We start from the raw sequence: 18418 nt of genomic DNA, 5'->3' as shown, positions 1-18418 counted from the left end.
GCCTCTGGCTGCAAGTTACAATGGGATCTTATGCTGGTTATTTAGAAATGGGAGAATCTTATTTTGTTTTCAAACAACCACATTTGATATCCAGGCTTTCCTTGGAGAAATAACCTGAAAATGTTTTATTTGCCAGGCCAAAGACACTAACCTAATAATGAGTCATCACCAACAACACATAGATACTGGGTGCTAGAAAAGTATCTAAAATGCATTTAAGAACAGTAAGATTCTGCATACTAATTTACTTTGAGTCTTTATTCCAAGATTTTAAAATCATGATTATAAAAAGAAGAGGTTTAGCTTTAAGGAATAAATATGTAGATGGCTAATTTATGCACTTCTTTATTAGCATAAATAGATTTCTTACAATGGTTATAAATTACAAATTGTAGAATCTGAGCTCAGTTTTGAGAGGTCTAAAGATTAAGGTAAGTGGGGAAGTGGGATTCCAGGAGGAAGCACGAGCAGGAGAGCACAAGAGGGGAGGACTCTTGCCTCATACTGAGAAAGCAGGACGATCAGCGAGTTAAGTGGCTATACACAAATGCAAAAAGGCTGGGAAACAAGCAGGGAGAACTGGACGTCCTAGAACAGTCAAGGAATTATGATGTGATTGGAATAACGGAGACTTGGTGGGATAACTCACATGACTAGAGTACTGTCATGGATGGATATAAACTGTTCAGGAAGGACAGACAGGGCAGAAAAGGTGGGGGAGTTGCATTGCATATGAGAGAGCAGTATGACTGCTCAGAGCTCCAGTATGAAACTGCAGAAAAACTTGAGAGTCTCTGGATTAAGTTTAGAAGTGTGAGCAACAAGGGTGATGTCATGGTGGGGGTCTGCTATAGACCACCAGACCAGGGGGATGAGGTGGATGAGACTTTCTTCAGGCAACTAACAGAAGTTACTAGATCACAGGCCCTGGTTCTCATGGGGGACTTCAGTCACCCCGATATCTGCTGAGAGAACAACACAGAAGTGCACAGACAATCCAGGAAGTTTTCTGAAAGTGTAGGGGACAATTTCCTGGTGCAAGTGCTGCTCACAAACAGAGAAGAATTAGTAGGGGAAGCAAAAGTGGATGGGAACCTGGGAGGCAGTGACCATGAGATGGTCGAGTTAAGGATCCTGACACAAGAAAGAAAGGGGAGAAGCAGAATACGGACCCTGGACTTCAGAAAAGCAGACTTTGACTCCCTCAGGGAACGGATGGGCAGGATCCCCTGGGAGAATAACATGAGGGGGAAAGGAGTGCAGGAGAGTTGGCTGTATTTTAAAGAATCCTTATTGAAGTTGCAAGAACAAGCCATCCTGATGTGTAGAAAGAATAGTAAATATGGCAGGTGACCAGCGTGGCTTAATAGTGAAATCCTTGCTGATCTTAAACACAAAAAAGAAGCTTACAAGAAGTGGAAGATTGGACAAATGACCAGGGAGGAGTATAAAAATATTTCTCAGGCATGCAGGAGTGAAATCAGGAAGGCCAAATCACACTTGGAGTTACAGCTAGCAAGGGATGTTTAGAGTAACAAGAAGGGTTTCTACAGCTATGTTAACAACAAGAAAAAGGTCAAGGAAAGTGTGGGCCCCTTACTGAATAGGGGAGGCAACCTAATGACAGAGGATGTGGAAAAAGCTAATGTACTCAATGCTTTTTTTACCTCTGTCTTCACAAACAAGGTCAACTCCCAGACTACTGCACTGGACAGCACAGTATGGGGAGGAGGTGACCAGCCCTCTGTGGAGAAAGAAGTGGTTCAGGGCTATTTAGAAAAGCTGGATGAGCACAAGTCCATGGGGCAGGATGCACAACATCCGAGGGTGCTAAAGGAGTTGGCGGATGTGATTGCAGAGCCATTGGCCATTATCTTTGAAAACTCATGGCGATTGTGGGAGGTCCCAGATGACTGGAAAAAGGCTAATGTAGTGCCCATCTTTAAAAAAGGGAAGAAGGAGGATCCTGGGAACTACAGGCCAGTCAGCCTCCCCTCAGTCCCTGGAAAAATCATGGAGCAGGTCCTCAAGGAATCAATTTTGAAGCGCTTAGAGGAGAGGAACAGTCAGCATGGATTCACCAAGGGCAAGTCATGCCTGACTAACCTAATTGCCTTCTATGATGAGACAACTGGCTCTGTGGATGAGGGGAAAGCAGTGGACGTGTTATTCCTTGACTTTAGCAAAGCTTTTGATATGGTCTCCCACAGTATTCTTGCCAGCAAGTTAAAGAAGTATGGGCTGGATGAATGGACTATAAGGTGGATAGAAGGCTGGCTAGATCATCGGGCTCAAAGGGTAGTGATCAAAGGCTCCGTGTCTAGTTGGCAGCTGGTATCAAGCGGAGTGCCCCAAGGGTCAGTCCTGAGGCCAGTTTTGTTCAATATCTTCATTAATGATCTGGAGGATGGCATGGATTGCACCCTCAGGAAGTTTGCAGATGACACTGAACTGGGAGGAGTGGTAGATACGCTGGAGAGTAGGGATAGGATACAGAGGGACCTAGACAAATTAGAGGATTGGGCCAAAAGAAATCTGATGAGGTTCAACAAGGACAAGTGCAGAGTCCTGCACTTAGGACAGAAGAATCCCATGCACTGTTACAGACTAGGGACGGAGTGGCTAGGCAGCAGTTTTGCAGAAAAGGACCTAGGGGTTACAGTGGACAAGAAGCTGGATATGAGTCAACAGTGTGCCCTTGTTGCCAAGAAGGCTAACAGCATTTTGGGCTGTATAAGTAGGAGCATTGCCATCAGATCGAGGGACGTGATCATTCCCCTCTATTTGGCATTGGTGAGGCCTCATTTGGAGTACTGTGTCCAGTTTTGGGCCCCACACTACAAGAAGGATGTGGAAACATTGGAAAGAGTCCAGCAGAGGGCAACAAAAATTATTAGGGGGCTGGAGCACATGACTTATGAAGAGAGGCTGAGGGAACTGGGATTATTTAGTCTGCAGAAGAGAAGAATGAGGGGGGATTTGATAGCTGCTTTCAACTACCTGAAAGGGGATTCCAAAGAGGATGGGTCTAGACTGTTCTCAGTGGTACCAGATGACAGAACAAGGAGTAATGGTCTCAAGTTGCAGTGGGGGAGGTTTAGGTTGGATATTAGGAAAATCTTTTTCACTAGGAGGGTGGTGAATCACTGGAATGGGTTACCTAGGGAGGTAGTGGAATCTCCTTCCTTAGAGGTTCTTAAGGTCATGCTTGGCAAAGCCCTGGCTGGGATGATTTAGTTGGGGTTGGTCCTGCTTTGAGCAGGGGGTTGGACTAGATGACCTCCTGAGATCCCTTACAACCCTAATATGCTATGATTCTAATAATACTCAAGTTATTTTCTTACATGATGTTTAATTGGAGAGAGTCATCTGGACACATAGTAATGGTATGCATTTTAATAGCACGTTTTACCTTTAGAAACCTGAAGTTCAAATTCAGAAGTGACCTTAAGTAATTATAAGGGAATCTAAGATTATGTAACCTTCATCCATTCTCTTCGGTGGATTCCACAAGTGAACCTCGCTTCGTCTCTCAGCGCTCAGCAGACTCTTTTAGACTTGTTTAGACTCTTTTAGGCAGAACCCTTACCAGCATGTCAGTTACAAACCTGGTTTTCGAAATGGCAGTGAAGTGAAATTCACACAAAGTAACAGCCTCAGAATTCACAACCCACAGGTGCACCTGTCAGTGGGCTGCAGGATCCCTAGGTCTGCAGTGCAGTGAAGATGAATCCAGCCAGCTCAGGAAGGAGTCAGAGAAATCTGTGCTTTTGTTCCAGAACCCAGAGTATGGCGTAGGTAAAGCTAGGCCCTTTTACAGGTGGCCAGCTTTAGAGGAGCTGCTATACTTGAAGCCCGGCCCCTTTAACCAGATTTACGTTAACTCCATTGCAGCTTGGGGGACCCCAGAGCTCTGGAGTGGCTGAAATGCTGTTTGGAATCCTCTAAAATGAATGGAGCTTTCCAGCAGGCGTCGAAGTCAATGCTCTCAGGTTTGTGAACCTACAGTGCAGACTTAAAAGCCTGCTGGATCAATTCCCCCTGTTCACAATACCCTGATTTCTGAGGGCTTTGTAAACCCATCCAAAATTAGGTTTGTTGTTCATTATCATTTCTAAGGTGTTACCAAGGTTGTTCTAGCCCTGATTAATAAATTCACCAACTTAAATGGCAGTGAAGATGTTATAAATTTTAAACCAGCAAACCACCACACCAAAACCCTTTTGAAGTGAAAAGAGTTTGAAACATTATGGAAAAGAAGCCAGGATGGAAACAAATGTTAGAGATGTGATGACACTGCTTTATTAAAATCCCATAATTCAGATCCAGATTCATCAGTAGGTTCAAAGAAGCTTTCAACTCTTCAGCAAGCCAGTGCTACATTTTAAGAGAACTTAGGCCTGGATTTGCATGCAACTTTACCCAGATTCGGGATACCTCACCAGCAGTTACTACACACTGGTATCTGAGATACAGTAGCTATTTTTTAGTTTGTGTTGGGTTAAACTGGAGTATTTCAGATACCCCTGTATAACTCAGTAAATGTTGATTTGTTAATCGATGTGATTCCGTTGGGACTTATTGTAAAGTGTTACCATTTTGTTTGAAAATTATGCTACACTCTCAGTGCTACACCTGAGAGAGCTGTATATTTGGAACAATTAGTCCAATATACAAACTGTACAGCAGGAGTCAAAGTGTTGAGCAAAGACAGTTCCCATTGACTTCAGTGGGAGCTGTTGATACCCAGCACTCCTGAAATCAGGTCCTAAATAGAAAAAGATTGTGGCAGGTACACAAGCTGGTGGTGGGGAGAGGGGAGAAAGGTGCCTGCGCCACCTCTTGCAGCCTTATAAAGGACCTGTTCACAGTCTGATCCTGGCACTCCGTTCAGTGCAAGTGTAAGTTGATGAGTCACTCCTATGATGGGCTCCAGTCAATCCACAAGCCAGGAACTGGTCTGGTGACTCCCCGAGCAAGTATGTAAGCCCCACAGGACGAATAGCAGCTCAGTCTGCTGTGCTCAGTGTTACCCCAGGGTTTGGAATGCTCTCCTGCCTGTCTGTAGTAACAGACTCCCCAAGCCTTAGCCTGCTTCAGCCTTGCTCTTGCTCCAACCCTGTTCCTACACCTGCTCTCACTCTAGCCCTATTCCTAATCCACTCCAGCCTTGCTCTCACTCCAGCCTTGCTCCAACCCCACTCTGGACTCCTGATTCTGGCTCCAAACACTAAGCCAGACTGCCATGGGTCTAACTGACCATCCCCATCATGGTTTCTGACAGCAAGACTGCAGTGGTGGGGCTATAGCATAGAAGGGAGCACTTTCTGTTCCCTGGGGAAAGATTTAGCAATGTCTCTTCTTTGGGACTCCTGGGTCCTATACGAAGCATAGTGCTCCCTAGAACTCCTACCAGGAGGTATGCCTCATTGGTTGACAGAGCTGTGCCTTATGGAAGTATAGTGCTCTTAGGTTTTTAACCTGCCATGGTAGGCTATAGCATTTCAACAGAGTTGAGACAATGAGACATTCTTCTTGTACCCACCTCTGTATTATCTATATTGGTAAGGATATGTATACACAGATAAACGTTCTCTGTCTTCAGTGGGCAGATGTACCCTTGGGCTCTGATGGTATATTCAGATTGATATGCAAAGGAAATTGTTTCTTACCTGCCAATTTTATTTCTCCAAAATAGCATGTTCCCTGATCCTGGACTGTAAGTTATGTCCCTTCACTAGGAGCTAACAGGCAGCCAGATCTGTCAGTCACTGTGTCCCTCATGGAAGGGAGGGCAATCATTCTTCACTAGAACGAGTGTTTCAAGGCTGTTAAAATGTACCATGTAAACTGATTTAATGCCAATGCAAATGGCATAAAAATGACACAGCATAGTCAAGAAGTGGCAACAATGTAAGAATAAATGCTGACAAATACTGATGTAAATGAAGATTACATGCCTCTGTACTGGAGGACCTGCTATTACAGAGATATCAAACTGACTGGTATGAAAAGTATTCCTTTTGTCCTTCATCTTTCCTGGTCTAGTACTGTCAGAATATGAATCAGAGTGAGAGCTCTCTAAGGTTAGAGTGAGAGAAAAAGAAAGAAGGTGGGGTGACTGGCACATATAAAAAGTGGTCCACATGGCAGCTTTACAAACCTGTTTTGGCAATGTACAGGACTTTTTGGTCCAGAAAAATGACATGGCAGGGATTTGACATGCAGTGGCATTCATGGGGAGGATTTAGGCCTTTGGTCTTTTATGCTTCTTAAATACAACTCCTGATCCATTTCACAGTTGAATCCTTGCCTAGCGCCAGGATTTGCTCTGCACTTTGGATGAGAGACCACAAATAATGCTTTGGGCTTGCAAATATACTTGTTTCTGGAGAGGGAGATTTTCTCTGCCTTGCTGATAGCTAAGCCATGTCTCAGTTTTTGTTTTGGATTATGGACAAAATGACATTCGGGTTGCCTCTTTTGACCTGTGGAAATTTGTCCTGAATTTTGGAATAAAGCTTTGAGATAGGCACAGTGCCATTTGGCTTTCATTAAATGAGCTGTCTCTGAATGAAAAAGGCTTCTGGCTCAGATATTCACCTTGCCAATGTTATTGCTATTAAAAATATAGCTTAATGTACAGGAAGTATAAAAATGGTTTGAATGGAGATTGAATAAGTGCCTGAAGAAATAGGTAGTAAAAAATCATGAGAGGAGGCGGGTTCAGACCTATGTTTTTAGAAATCTGTGAGTCAGAAAATGAGACAGGAGAGCAAGCCTGAGCTCCGTAAGACTGTCTTGAAATTGGACATTTGGTCCTCCAATATGTTCTCTCTGAGTCCAAGGGTGATACCAGTTTGCAGAAAATACAGGGTATTTCAAATAGAAAGGTCATAAGCACGTTAAAGTCCTGATCTGCACACCAATTCTGGAATCTGTTCCAGATGTTGGAATGTAGACTAGAGGGAGATAATTTTTCAGTAGATAATAAGGTATGGATGGTACCTGAATATCCTTAATTATTTTGTCCTGTATTTCACAGTAACTGTGTTCTTTGGGATGACCTGATTTTACTTGCTTATTTTGAAAGATGCAAAGTAGATTGAAGAAAAGGCTTAAAGTAGGGATTTGGGACAAAACTGGGATAGGGCATTTGTGGCCTCTTCTTTTTAATCTTTCCCCCTGGAATAGTGCAGTAATAGAATCCAAATTCTTAACCTTGTAAAATGGTAGAGCGGGTCTAACATTCCAGACCTCTATCTGATAGAGTTGGGCAAGAATCCAGTCCCTGTCATCTGGAGCATCCCGAGTGACATCTTGGCTTGCCTTTGAACGTACAGGGAATGGGACCCAACTAACATTACTGGACCAGGGGACATGCCTTTGAAGGAGACTGTAAATTGCATGGCTTTTTATGCTGGTCAGCGGTCCAGGATATGCTGAATTCAATCTTAGATCAGCACCAAAAGTGCACTAGTCCATCAAAGTACTAAGAATAGCTTTAATTTGAATAACTAACACCCACCAAGCCTAGCAAATTATTTATACCATCGAATAGCTGTGATTCCCAACTTCCTCATGCCAATGGTGTAAGCCCTGGATGGTAACATAATGTTGGCCTTAAAATTGCATCACTGTAATGTAAAGTGATTTTTTCTTACATGAATTTTACGTTAGAAACTAGTGCTTATGGTAAAAAAAAACATTAGGGCAAGGTTCAGGGAAGCAACCATAAGGATGTGCAAAGTACAAGTGCTAACATGACCATTGTGACATAGAGAGGATGTTTCAAACTTAGCCTCCCTCCGGTCTGGGTATCTGCAAGGAAGTGGGGAAAGCAGCTTTGGTTCATTCTGGAGGTACATAGTGCTAAACTAACACAAATTCTGGTGGCTCTGGGCATGCTCCCTTGCTGAGCAAATCAGCATCTTGTTGGCTTGCAATGATCATGTTGAGCTCCCCAGACTTGAACTTCACACGAGTTTGGGGTCTTCTCAGATGGTTTACACCAGCAAAAAGTTGTCATCAGCACTGGGTGAGATTGACCTTTTCCTTCTGGTATCATGGGCCTTTCGACAAAGCAAATGAACGATATGATAGGGTGGGGATTGAATGTGAAGGGCCTTGATAGTGAATACAAGCAGATTATGTTTGATGTGACAGAGGAGGGGGAGCCAGTGGAGGGATTCAGAGAGATGACATGGTGCAAGTGATGGGCTGGGAGAATGAATTTTACCCCAGCATTGTGAATGGATGTGAGTGGGACAAGTTTGCATTTGTCAAGGCCAGAGAGAAGGATGTTGCTGTAATGGAGATGCAAGATGATGAGAGCCTGGGCAGGAGTTTTAGTTGTGTGGATGCATAGGAAAGACTGTATTTTAGAGGTGTTATACAGAAAGAATCAGCAAGATTTAGATATAGCTTGGATATGAGGACTAGAGAGAGGTCTGAGTTGAAGAAGGCACGCCGGTTACGGGCCTGAATGACAGGCAGGATGGTGATGCTGTCTAGAATAATCAAGAAGGCGGTAGTGGCGAAGAGAGAGATTAGGAGCTCCGTGTTAGCTATGTTTGCTTGAGCTGATGGCTAGACATCCACAAGTAAATGTCAGAGAGAGAGGCTGAGATTTTAATTTGGACAGAAAGAGTCAGTCTGAAGCAGAGAGGTAGATCTGTGAGTCATCGGTATAGAGACGGTACTGTAGTTGAATCTGTGTTTGTGGATGAGATAACCTAGAGATGATGTGTAGAGGGGAAAGAGAATGGGACCAAGTCCTGTGGGACCCACACAGAAAGTTTGAGGTTGGAAGAGTCTGCTTTTTCCCTTCCTGTGAATTTTCAGGAGCAGGGGATGACTTGGTCCTTGCTATTTAGTTAGGGGGTTTTTTAGGGATAGATTTAATTTAACAAGAATATTCTTGTGTTGCGATACAGTGACAGTCTTCCCCCAATACCAAAATAAGACAAGACAAAACAAAACAAAAACCCTACAAAAAAACCCCCCCAAAACCCTGTGCTGCTTAAAAGTTTTCCTGTATTTAATTTTTCTATGGAGTCCTGTAAAATATGTCACTTATTTAAAACCTCTTCTGTTCTGTTACATAAAATATTTTAAATAGAAAAATGACCTGGGGTAGATTGTTTTAAAAAGACATTGAAGACCTTGGTGATAGATCTTCCCTTTTTAGTCATATTGGAAGTAAACGGAATTAGCCATTTTTTTAAAGTGAAACAAAAATTAATATACATTACCTCACTACAGCTAACTGAGTAACACTGAGAACTCTCCAAGGCCTTGATTCTGCAAAGATTTATGTATGTGTTTAACTGTGACCAAGTGTAGGGCATACCTTTATCTTGTGAAAATGGAGGCTTTGTAAGAAGATTTTAAAATAAAATGAGAAATAAAACTTATCAAGGTTTTCTTTCTGTTTAAAAAAGACTCAGATCTCTTATAGTAGCAATGTTAATGACAGGATTCAAATCCTTTAGCAGGACTTTGAGTGGAAGTTACATGTCTTTAACCCCTATTTCATGCCTCCCCCCCCCCCACACACACTTTTAAAGAAGGAGGAAAAGCGTTCCCTAATGTTTGTTTCACAAAAAAGTGCCCAACCCTATAGTCCTTAAAAAATTCTAATTTTAGTCAGTTGGATTTTTCCTGGAAAGGGACTGTAGGATCAAGCCCAAAATGTCAACATGTGAGCATGACAACCTAGAAAGAAAAGCCAGCACAATTTAACCTATTTTCCTTTCTTGGAATATTGTCAGAAATGACATGTGAAAAATATCTTGGTAATTGCACCCGTATATTTTTTCTTTTTCTTCTAAATATGACATTTTGGATTTCAGTGGATATGTTTCTTGATTCAATCTTTTGAGATGGATGTGGTGAGGTTCTCCAAAAATAGAGAATGAAAAATAAGTTTACATAAAGGTTGTATGTATATAAATAGAATATTCATGTTCAGTTAATTTAACCTTAATTTTATAACAACCACAACAAAACTTTTTACCATGTATGTATAAACTTTAGCTTTTATATAATTTTGGTTCAAAATCCCTTTCTGGAATGTTTCCATGTTTTCGGTTTGCAACTAAATTGGCTTAAATGTTATATACAGTAAAAGCTTTGTTATCCGGCCTGTTGGAGGGATGGGGGTGCCAGTTAATCAAAAATTCTGGTTAACTAAGAGTTATAATTACCAATGGAATACCAATTTTCAAATAATTAGAATACAATAAAATGAATGAAGTATAAAATAGTATACAGGTACTCATCAATCTAGTAGTAGTACTGCACTGCAGAGTGGTTGGTTTCTTGAAACACTTAGGTATGCACAGGTTAAGTTTCTATACAGTAGGTTATCTTAAGACACTACATATCACTATGGGCAGTGTATGATGTACACCCAGATCACTAAAAGTACACTGAACGCTAAAACTATACTGAACATAATTTAATCTTTCTTTGATGATTCAGAAGGCACTCCAGGATCTTGCAGTGCCTCAGAGTCATCATTATCAATATCAATTATCATTGTAGATGTAGAAGATTGGGCTTACTCTATAATGATCCTATGATATATCCTAAAAGAAAAGAAGTACTTGTGCCACCTTAAGGACTAACAAATTTATTTGAGCATAAGCTTTTGTGAGCTACAGCTCACTTCATCGGATGAGCTGTAGCTCACGAAAGCTTATGCTCAAATAAATTTGTTAGTTTCTAAGGTGCCACAAGTTCTCCTTTTCTTTTTGCAGATACAGACTAACACGGCTGCTACTCTGAAACCTATGATATACCCTGGAATCTGCTTTTTTGAATAAATCCCTGGTATCAGTTTCCTTATTTCTGCCTCTTTTGCATAAAAGTAAAGTGCAGAATGTGCAATTGCATAACTTTCTGGGCAATATACTGGTCCTGGTTACTAGATAGAAGATTTGTATTGGGAGAAATCAGAAATGCCGGTTAATAGAGCTTTCTGGTTGATCAAATGCTGGATAACACAGGTTTTACTTTATAAATAAAACTTTTGAGTTACACAAATATATTCCCACTATATATCTTAACAAACTGATTAAGAATATCTTACTGCACCCAATTATATATTTATGGTAAGGAGTTTATTGAAATTATTTGCTACAGAAAAATAATAGGATATTTATATTATTGCAATGAATCTGTTTTACCTTTTAGTGTATGCTTTTTAAAAGAAAATCCAAGTAGGTATAGGTAAGAAATATGCTGATATTAAAAATGAAAAAGATCCCAAATGTCTTAAATATCATTTTATAAGTATTGTTTTATTTTATAGTGAAGAGAAACATTTTCTCAAATTGGGATTGTGTGCAAAGTATTAAGCACAGAAAAAAATTCCTGCTTTGCTACCTTTATATGTTTGGCAAAATAATTTTCATTTGCAAAGCTATGCAATAGTCATTCTTTTCTTTCAGTGTGTGTGCTAGGAATGTGAAGTGAATGTGGCCAGTGCTTTACTTTTCCTCATATGGGCCTCCAATGAATGTTAAGGAAAATGCACAGGATATTGTCTCACTGCATTATAAAGCTCTCTTTTCCTTTTCTCTAATTCTTCCTTATTACATACTATAGGAAACTACTTCTATAAGATCATCTTATTTCTTACAGATGAATGATGCTATGGGATTTGAATTGCCATGGGTGTATTTTGTCAGTCTCGTCATCTTTGGGTCATTTTTCGTACTAAATCTTGTTCTTGGTGTATTGAGCGGGTAAGCATACACCTTTTTCATCATGAAAGCAGAGTCCTGAATTCAGTTGCTATGAACACACAGGTTATATTATACAGGTGAGCTTATGTGCAGTGTTGATGTGGTTTAAAAAGAGCTTCCTCTCTTCCTGCAGTTGTGCTGTATACCTAAAGCAGAAACAGTTTACCATAACCAAGACATAGTCCCTGAAAATAAAGTACAGATACCAAAACCAGAGATTTGTTTTGAAAAATTTAAAATGTTACCAGCATATAGGCTTTGTGTTCGTACTTAACTTGAGGCTAAATTATAAAACAAAACAAAACACTATAAATACCTTTCATTTAAATGTGATGTTTTAAAACATGCCTTCTGTTACAGGGCATAACATCTGCAAATTTATTTGGGTAAGTAAAGAAGTTAAATATGAGTCCACTTGTCTTAAAAATTAACTAACAGATTTAATGGATATATTCAACATTCAGAAGAGGAACCAATTTTTCTTTTCCTAATAATATACAATGGAAACAAATTAGAGGCTGACGTGTAACTAAGTGCTGGAGATGACAGATACTAAAAAGTAGGGCTTATTTTGGAAGAAGGAACACCTATGTGATCTGGCAGCTGCTAAAAGGACTCTGCTATTTAATGAATGGCTGAATCATAACTTATTTCCTCACATTTTACAGGTAAATGATGCAATAGGATGTGACTGGCCATGGATCTATTTTGTTAGTCTTATCATCCTTGGCTCATTTTTCGTACTTAACCTGGTTCTTGGTGTACTTAGTGGGTAAGCAGTTGAGTTAACATTGTATATTTTGCTGCAACTTGTAAGGTAGCCTTTGCATTTATTCAAGCTTCTCAGTGATGGCTTTTTGCATGTGTCTCAAATCTTATGTCATCCTACCAATGTTTGCTCTTTTGACTGAATTGTGTGATCCTTGTGCCTGTATCTATCTGCGACATCATGTGTGTTTAAAGTGCTTGCCAAAAACTATTCATTAAATGAGGCACTAATTACCTCATTGTAAAATTACTTCCAGTAGTCAGATACATTATTTTGCACACAATGAGAGATGGATGACACCTGTACAAACATTTTTCCGCTAGGTAAGAACCATTGTCCCCTTCTGAAAGCCTTACTTATGTTTTTGTTCAAATGTATATAAAATAAATAGAGCCCTCTTTATAATTACCACTCATGCATAGCAAATATTTTTAACAGGTGCACCAGGTTCTTTAATATACAGAGAGGGTATATTTGGATTATAAAGTTCCCTATTCTGCAGTGTCCTATTCTGCCTTCTGTACTATAGCGCTGGGTATTATTAGTTCCCATTGGCTTAAATGAGAGTTGCAGGCAACCAGCACTGTGCAGGATTGACCTTATACATTTATCTGAACTCAGCTGTCCATGTAGCATATTATTCAGTGATAAATTTATATGCAGTTTGTTGTTCCATGTACATAGAACCAAACAGATGTTAGCCAAATACTAATGAACTGACTGGGTGTTTTTATCTGTGGAGTATAGTTATAAAACGTGGTTTATGTTAAAGATCTTTTATGTTTGTTTAAGAATAAAGGAAAAGATACTACAGGTATTTGAACCTAAACTGAAACATTAGATACTGGTGTGAATTATATTATCTATAGTTAACTATGAATTAACAATTGAGGTTTGGAACAATGGCTTCTTGGGAACTTTGGGCCAGATTGTACTGTCATTGAAGTAAATGGAAAAATCCCTTTAATTTCAATGGGAGTAGGACCAAGCCTTATGAGAAAAAGCTAGAGTAGTTTGTGGTGTCACCAGACCTCGATTGTGTGCATAGCCTTCTTCACTATTTCTCCATGGTGTGCTTTTGATATTTAAAAAATATCACAATATTTTACAGAGAAAATATGGTTTTTTTAGAGAATCAAGCGCAAAATGTCCCATTACCCTGCTAAATATCTATTCTGTAAGATTCTGTTTGTCAAAGAGTTGGTTTTAAAAATATAATTTAAAAAATTATATGCTATTTATAGGGTAGGATTTCATTATGTGGAGAATTTGAGGAAAATAGGGAAAGTGATGAATTACCTGAATTTGACAAGCTTTCTGTAAGGAGGAAGGGGAAGAAAGGAAAAGAGAGAGTGAATAAAGGCAGGTGATGATTGTCTGATTTAGGCTTCAATCCTACAAAGTCTTACATACATTCTTAGCTTATATATTGTGAACAGTCCCACTGATTTCATTATATTCAGTGACAAATGTGTAAGTCTTTGCAAGATTCAGGGGTTAGTTTTCATGTCACAATCTCACTGAAAAAGAGGAGTGAGAAGGAAGAGGAAGAGAGAGGAGGATGTTTGCTGCATGATTTACCTCTGATACCTTGATGCCAACATCTAATATTCCTTGTGACTCCAGAGCTCTCACTGAAGTAAATGCAGGACCAGGCTTTCAATGATCCCATCTCCTGAGCCTTGGAAGGGTCATTTTTAGCAATTATTTTCCTCCTATCCTGTGAAGCTGTGCTCTGGGAGCAATTAATTAAATATACCTCCTTTCTGCTGCCAGACTCAGATGCATTGTTATTGGTTTAGTTCTTTTTTTTTTTTTAATTTGTAAGGAATAGGAATATCAGATCTGATATCATAATCCATACAAAGCCTAGGAAATTCAGATAGACACTTATAGCCAATTTGAATGTTGAGATAGTAAAATTTAAATGTTTTATAAAGCTCGCTAATATTTTAAATGCAGTGGGGCCAGTTAAATGTTTTCTTTTGGATTTTTACTACTAGATAAAATTTTACTGGATGGGCCAGATATTCCCTATATACTTAGAATAGGGACTCTGGCTAGAACTGGTGAAAAGGTAAAATGAAACTTTTTATCTGCTCCTGTATTGTATTTGCCAACCCAAACATTTGGGATAGAGATTCTAGAAGGCTAAATACAATTCCCTGCTGCTAGCCCAATTAGCCAAGTTTCGTAAAGGCAATTGTTGCAGCACCAGGCATGCAGTATCTCCTGTTATGTGTGCCCATTCTGAGGTGAGTCAGTGGCCAGTGGATCCATGAAGTGGTTGATCCATTAGTCCAGAGATCTCATTCTTTCCCAAGTCCCTGTCACCCACCTTCAATTGCAGCTGCACTGGGATGTCCACAGCACATAGGGTAAAGTCCTCTCAAATTTAGTTCCCTCCCCTAGGCTGCATAAGTGGACTGGCTCAGCAGCACTTTGAGCCTTTTGTGACCCTGGAGGAATGAGCAGGGTTTGCCCCAAAGTAAGCAATCTAACACTCTCATCTCCAGATTGTATGTGACTTCCATGTTTAAGAAAAATGACGTAAATACATTGTAATACAAATTCCACTATATTTAAAACACATAATCTCCAGAGGTTTTCTTTAGGCCTGTCGGGATTTATGTGTAAAAAATCAATGTTAGCAAAATCCTCAGAACATACTAGTATTTATCGGTAGAAAACTAGTGTTTTTCACAATGAGTCAGGTGTAAAATGTGTAGCACAAGTGTTCTTTATTCTTATCAGAAAAGTTCTCAGCGTGCCTTTCAGATTTGTTTTTTACCTTCTCCAAAATGTCAAATGAAACTTAATTCATGATAAACCTAACAAATTGTTCTAAACTGACCAAACTCTAGTAGTACAAATATAACACCAACTGATTTAAAAAACAGGGCTCTGCACACAGATATTTGGATTTTAAAAGCTGAAATCTGATTTGTGTCTTAACATGCCTTTTTTCCTTATGATGGCATTTTCTGTAGTGTCAAGTTATTCTGTGTACATTTAAATCTGTCTGCTGTTTTTATCTCTCTTTTCTGTTTTAAAATACTCATTCATTGTCTTTGCACTCCTGTCTTATTCTGTGGCCACCTACACCATCATATTCTGTACTGCCTCTCTCTTGTGCACTGCGTATTTGATATGTTGTTTAGATATTGTACATCTGGATGACACTGATGATTTGGGAGATCTTTTGTTTTACATCTAGCCCTTTCTGAAGGTGAGTATGTCCTGATCATCAATGTAAATTGTATCTCCTTAAGTAGTCATGCATTAAAATGAAATTAATAATTTCATTTTTAATGGCTGATATTTAAAATGAGAGAACTAACACAGAGAGGCCTCTGTACCTAGTAAATATTTTAATTTTAAGACACAATCTGACAAGAGAGGATTTGTTCTAAATATTCCCTCCCATAGTAAACTTCAGTAGGGATTCACAAATAAAAATTAGATCAGCATAAACCATTTTCCAGTAATTCACCTTATCAAAAGTCTTGCATCTGTTTTCTCTTTATTAACCACTGGTCCTGACTGTGTCTTTCTCACAGTGAAATTTCAATGGCAAAACTATTTTAGTTACTACAAACAAAGGCTGGTTTGTCCTCATCCCTGTGCAGGTGCATAAGGGGTTGGTGGCAGAAGCATTTCCCATCTTGCACCTCTGTGCGTGAATTAGGCATGATCTACTTGAGGAGAATGCAAAGGATGGGAGAGCTGCCCCTCAAGTACAGTGCCTTGCAGCCCAGGAAAGAGTTATTGCTGAGTCAGTCAAAATTCTTCCCCTGGCTTTTACTTCAGTGTGACCATTCTGCACTCTCTCCACCACTGGATGCAGATTAAGGCCACAATCTGCCCCTAAATATAAATACTGTCTGAGTAAGGTAATAGGATCAAACCTTCCAACCCCTGTTTTATCTTCCAGACAAGGTACTTTCTTGTCTTTCAGATACAGATAATACAAAGAAGAGTCATAAAAGTAAAGATCTGATGTTAACTGTAGTTTAAATAACTGGCAGTACAGGTGAGACTAAGTCATACAAGGCCTGATCCTGCAGTCAGTTGGAGATTTGATTTGGAGTAAAGACTGCTGGATAGGACTCATAGCCAAGCAGCTTTTGTGTATTTTACCTAAGAAAAGTTTGTGACTCACTTCTTCATGTTCAGTATGTATTGCATGTATTAAATGTTCTCATAACACCTCTATTCAGCATATGAAGGTGCAACAACCATTAAGAAGGCAGTCAGATGATTAATGGGTCATGTACTATACAGCTCTAATACATTGTTTGGGATAAAACTAACTAGTTTTTCAAATAAGAGAATGTAGAAATCACCACTGAATCAGGGCAAGAATAAATGGTGCCACACAGGTTTAGTATTTTTGAACAGAGATAATGTGGTGGTCAGTCAATATTGGAGACTTCATAGTAGTAAAATGTCAGAAGTAAGTAGAGCTGAGCAGTTACTACAAACAAATCCCCATGAGTATTTGCTCACATTTTTAAATGACTGTATGTCAGCCATGCTTATGCCATTTTAGTGTTCACTTTCAACGAATATTTGGGCGTTCAATCTTAATGCAACAAATATTTGCAGAAAGAGAATTTCAAAGTTGCATATGCATGTAAACACTGCGACTGGACTTTAATTTGCCCACGTGAATATTCATATAGCACACTTACATCTTTCAAGGTACCAGAGCAATACCCTGAGATTTGTCTGACCAACCACAATTAACCAGAATAGCCTGATTGGTGAATGGTGTGTCTCCAATTCTCCAACAGAACTGTTCATTATGCACATCTACTAAAAATGGCAAAAAAAACCCCAACCCCAGAATAATTTCAATAACAAATACATTCAAGGAAATTGCAATCTGCCACCAGATATCCTGTGGGTGCAAAAGTAGGCTAGGTTCATCAGATAAATTATTCATAGTGAATCATTCATTCAGCTCTAGAATTTAGGAGTAAGAATCAGGAAAAAAGGTACATAGGTATGCAATAATTATTTTGCTGTGACTTTTGTGGGCCAAGTTCAGATGTGATTTGTAAAGCAGTGTAAATTAGACTCTCTTAGTTTCAGCTAGATTTCTTGAGACACAGAAGTTAAAGTAGGATAGTAGCAAATGCAATGTTCAGCTTACATCTTTTTCTGACTCTTTGGGTAGAGATAGGTTTGGTAAGTAGGTACATAACTGTAAGGGAATCTAACCACTTAAGAGAGTCTTACACTCAACTCAGCAGGGTTCAGCTGGAAGCCACACCTGAAAGTAATTAACAAGTGAATTCTAACTCCGCTGTTGGCTACAGGCTGCTGTTTCCATTGGAATTACTGTTTGTTAGCGAGAAAAAGAAAAGTGAAGTGTATGCTGGTGCTTGTTTAATTGTCATCAAAGCTAACATTTTTATCCATGGCAATAGGTGTGAACAGCAGTGCCAGTGCACCAGATGACATAATTTTTTGCTCTTTTATTTTAACTGCTTCTTTCATGAGACTGATCCAAAACATTCACATTCACTCATCTCCTTCAGAATAGCCTTCTGTAATCTGACAGGCAGGCAGGCACACATTAGCTGAGCATTTGCACTATGGGCCACATTTTCAAATTCACGTTGTTCTTGCAGTATTTGTCCACACAGATGCTTACCTGAAACCGAGGAGGGCTTAGCTGCTACAAAGCTGGTCTTTAGCCACCTTTGCATTCCCCTTATCATAGCCGTGGAGCCAGGGGAGCTACTCAGGCCAGGGGCTGACCACTTTTTGGTTGGGCTAAACCTGAGTGGTGCTGAGACCTCATGTGCCTGGTTGCAGTGCCATTCACTCATATTTGGAGAGGGTGGGGCGGGGGTCAGACTGTTGTAGGGGAGTGGAGGGATGCCTA

At 39.7% G+C, this 18418-nt stretch overlaps 1 protein-coding gene across 6 annotated transcripts in view; it reads left to right on the top strand.

Annotated features, from left to right (window-relative positions):
• CACNA1D (calcium voltage-gated channel subunit alpha1 D) overlaps positions 1-18418 on the top strand; it is a 321562-nt gene that overhangs the window by 149670 nt on the left and 153474 nt on the right. For all 6 annotated transcript variants that reach the window (XM_043551625.1, XM_043551623.1, XM_043551627.1 and 3 more), the window contains exon 8: positions 11650-11753. In XM_043551625.1, the coding sequence (XP_043407560.1) occupies positions 11650-11753 (104 nt within the window). The remainder of the gene's footprint in view (positions 1-11649; positions 11754-18418) is intronic.

Source organism: Chelonia mydas, chromosome 7 (genome assembly GCF_015237465.2).
Source record: "Chelonia mydas isolate rCheMyd1 chromosome 7, rCheMyd1.pri.v2, whole genome shotgun sequence".
In the NCBI taxonomy this organism is placed as follows: Eukaryota; Metazoa; Chordata; order Testudines; family Cheloniidae; genus Chelonia; species Chelonia mydas.
The sequence above is the reverse complement of the archived record's forward strand: the minus strand, read 5'-3'. Positions and strand labels throughout refer to the sequence as shown.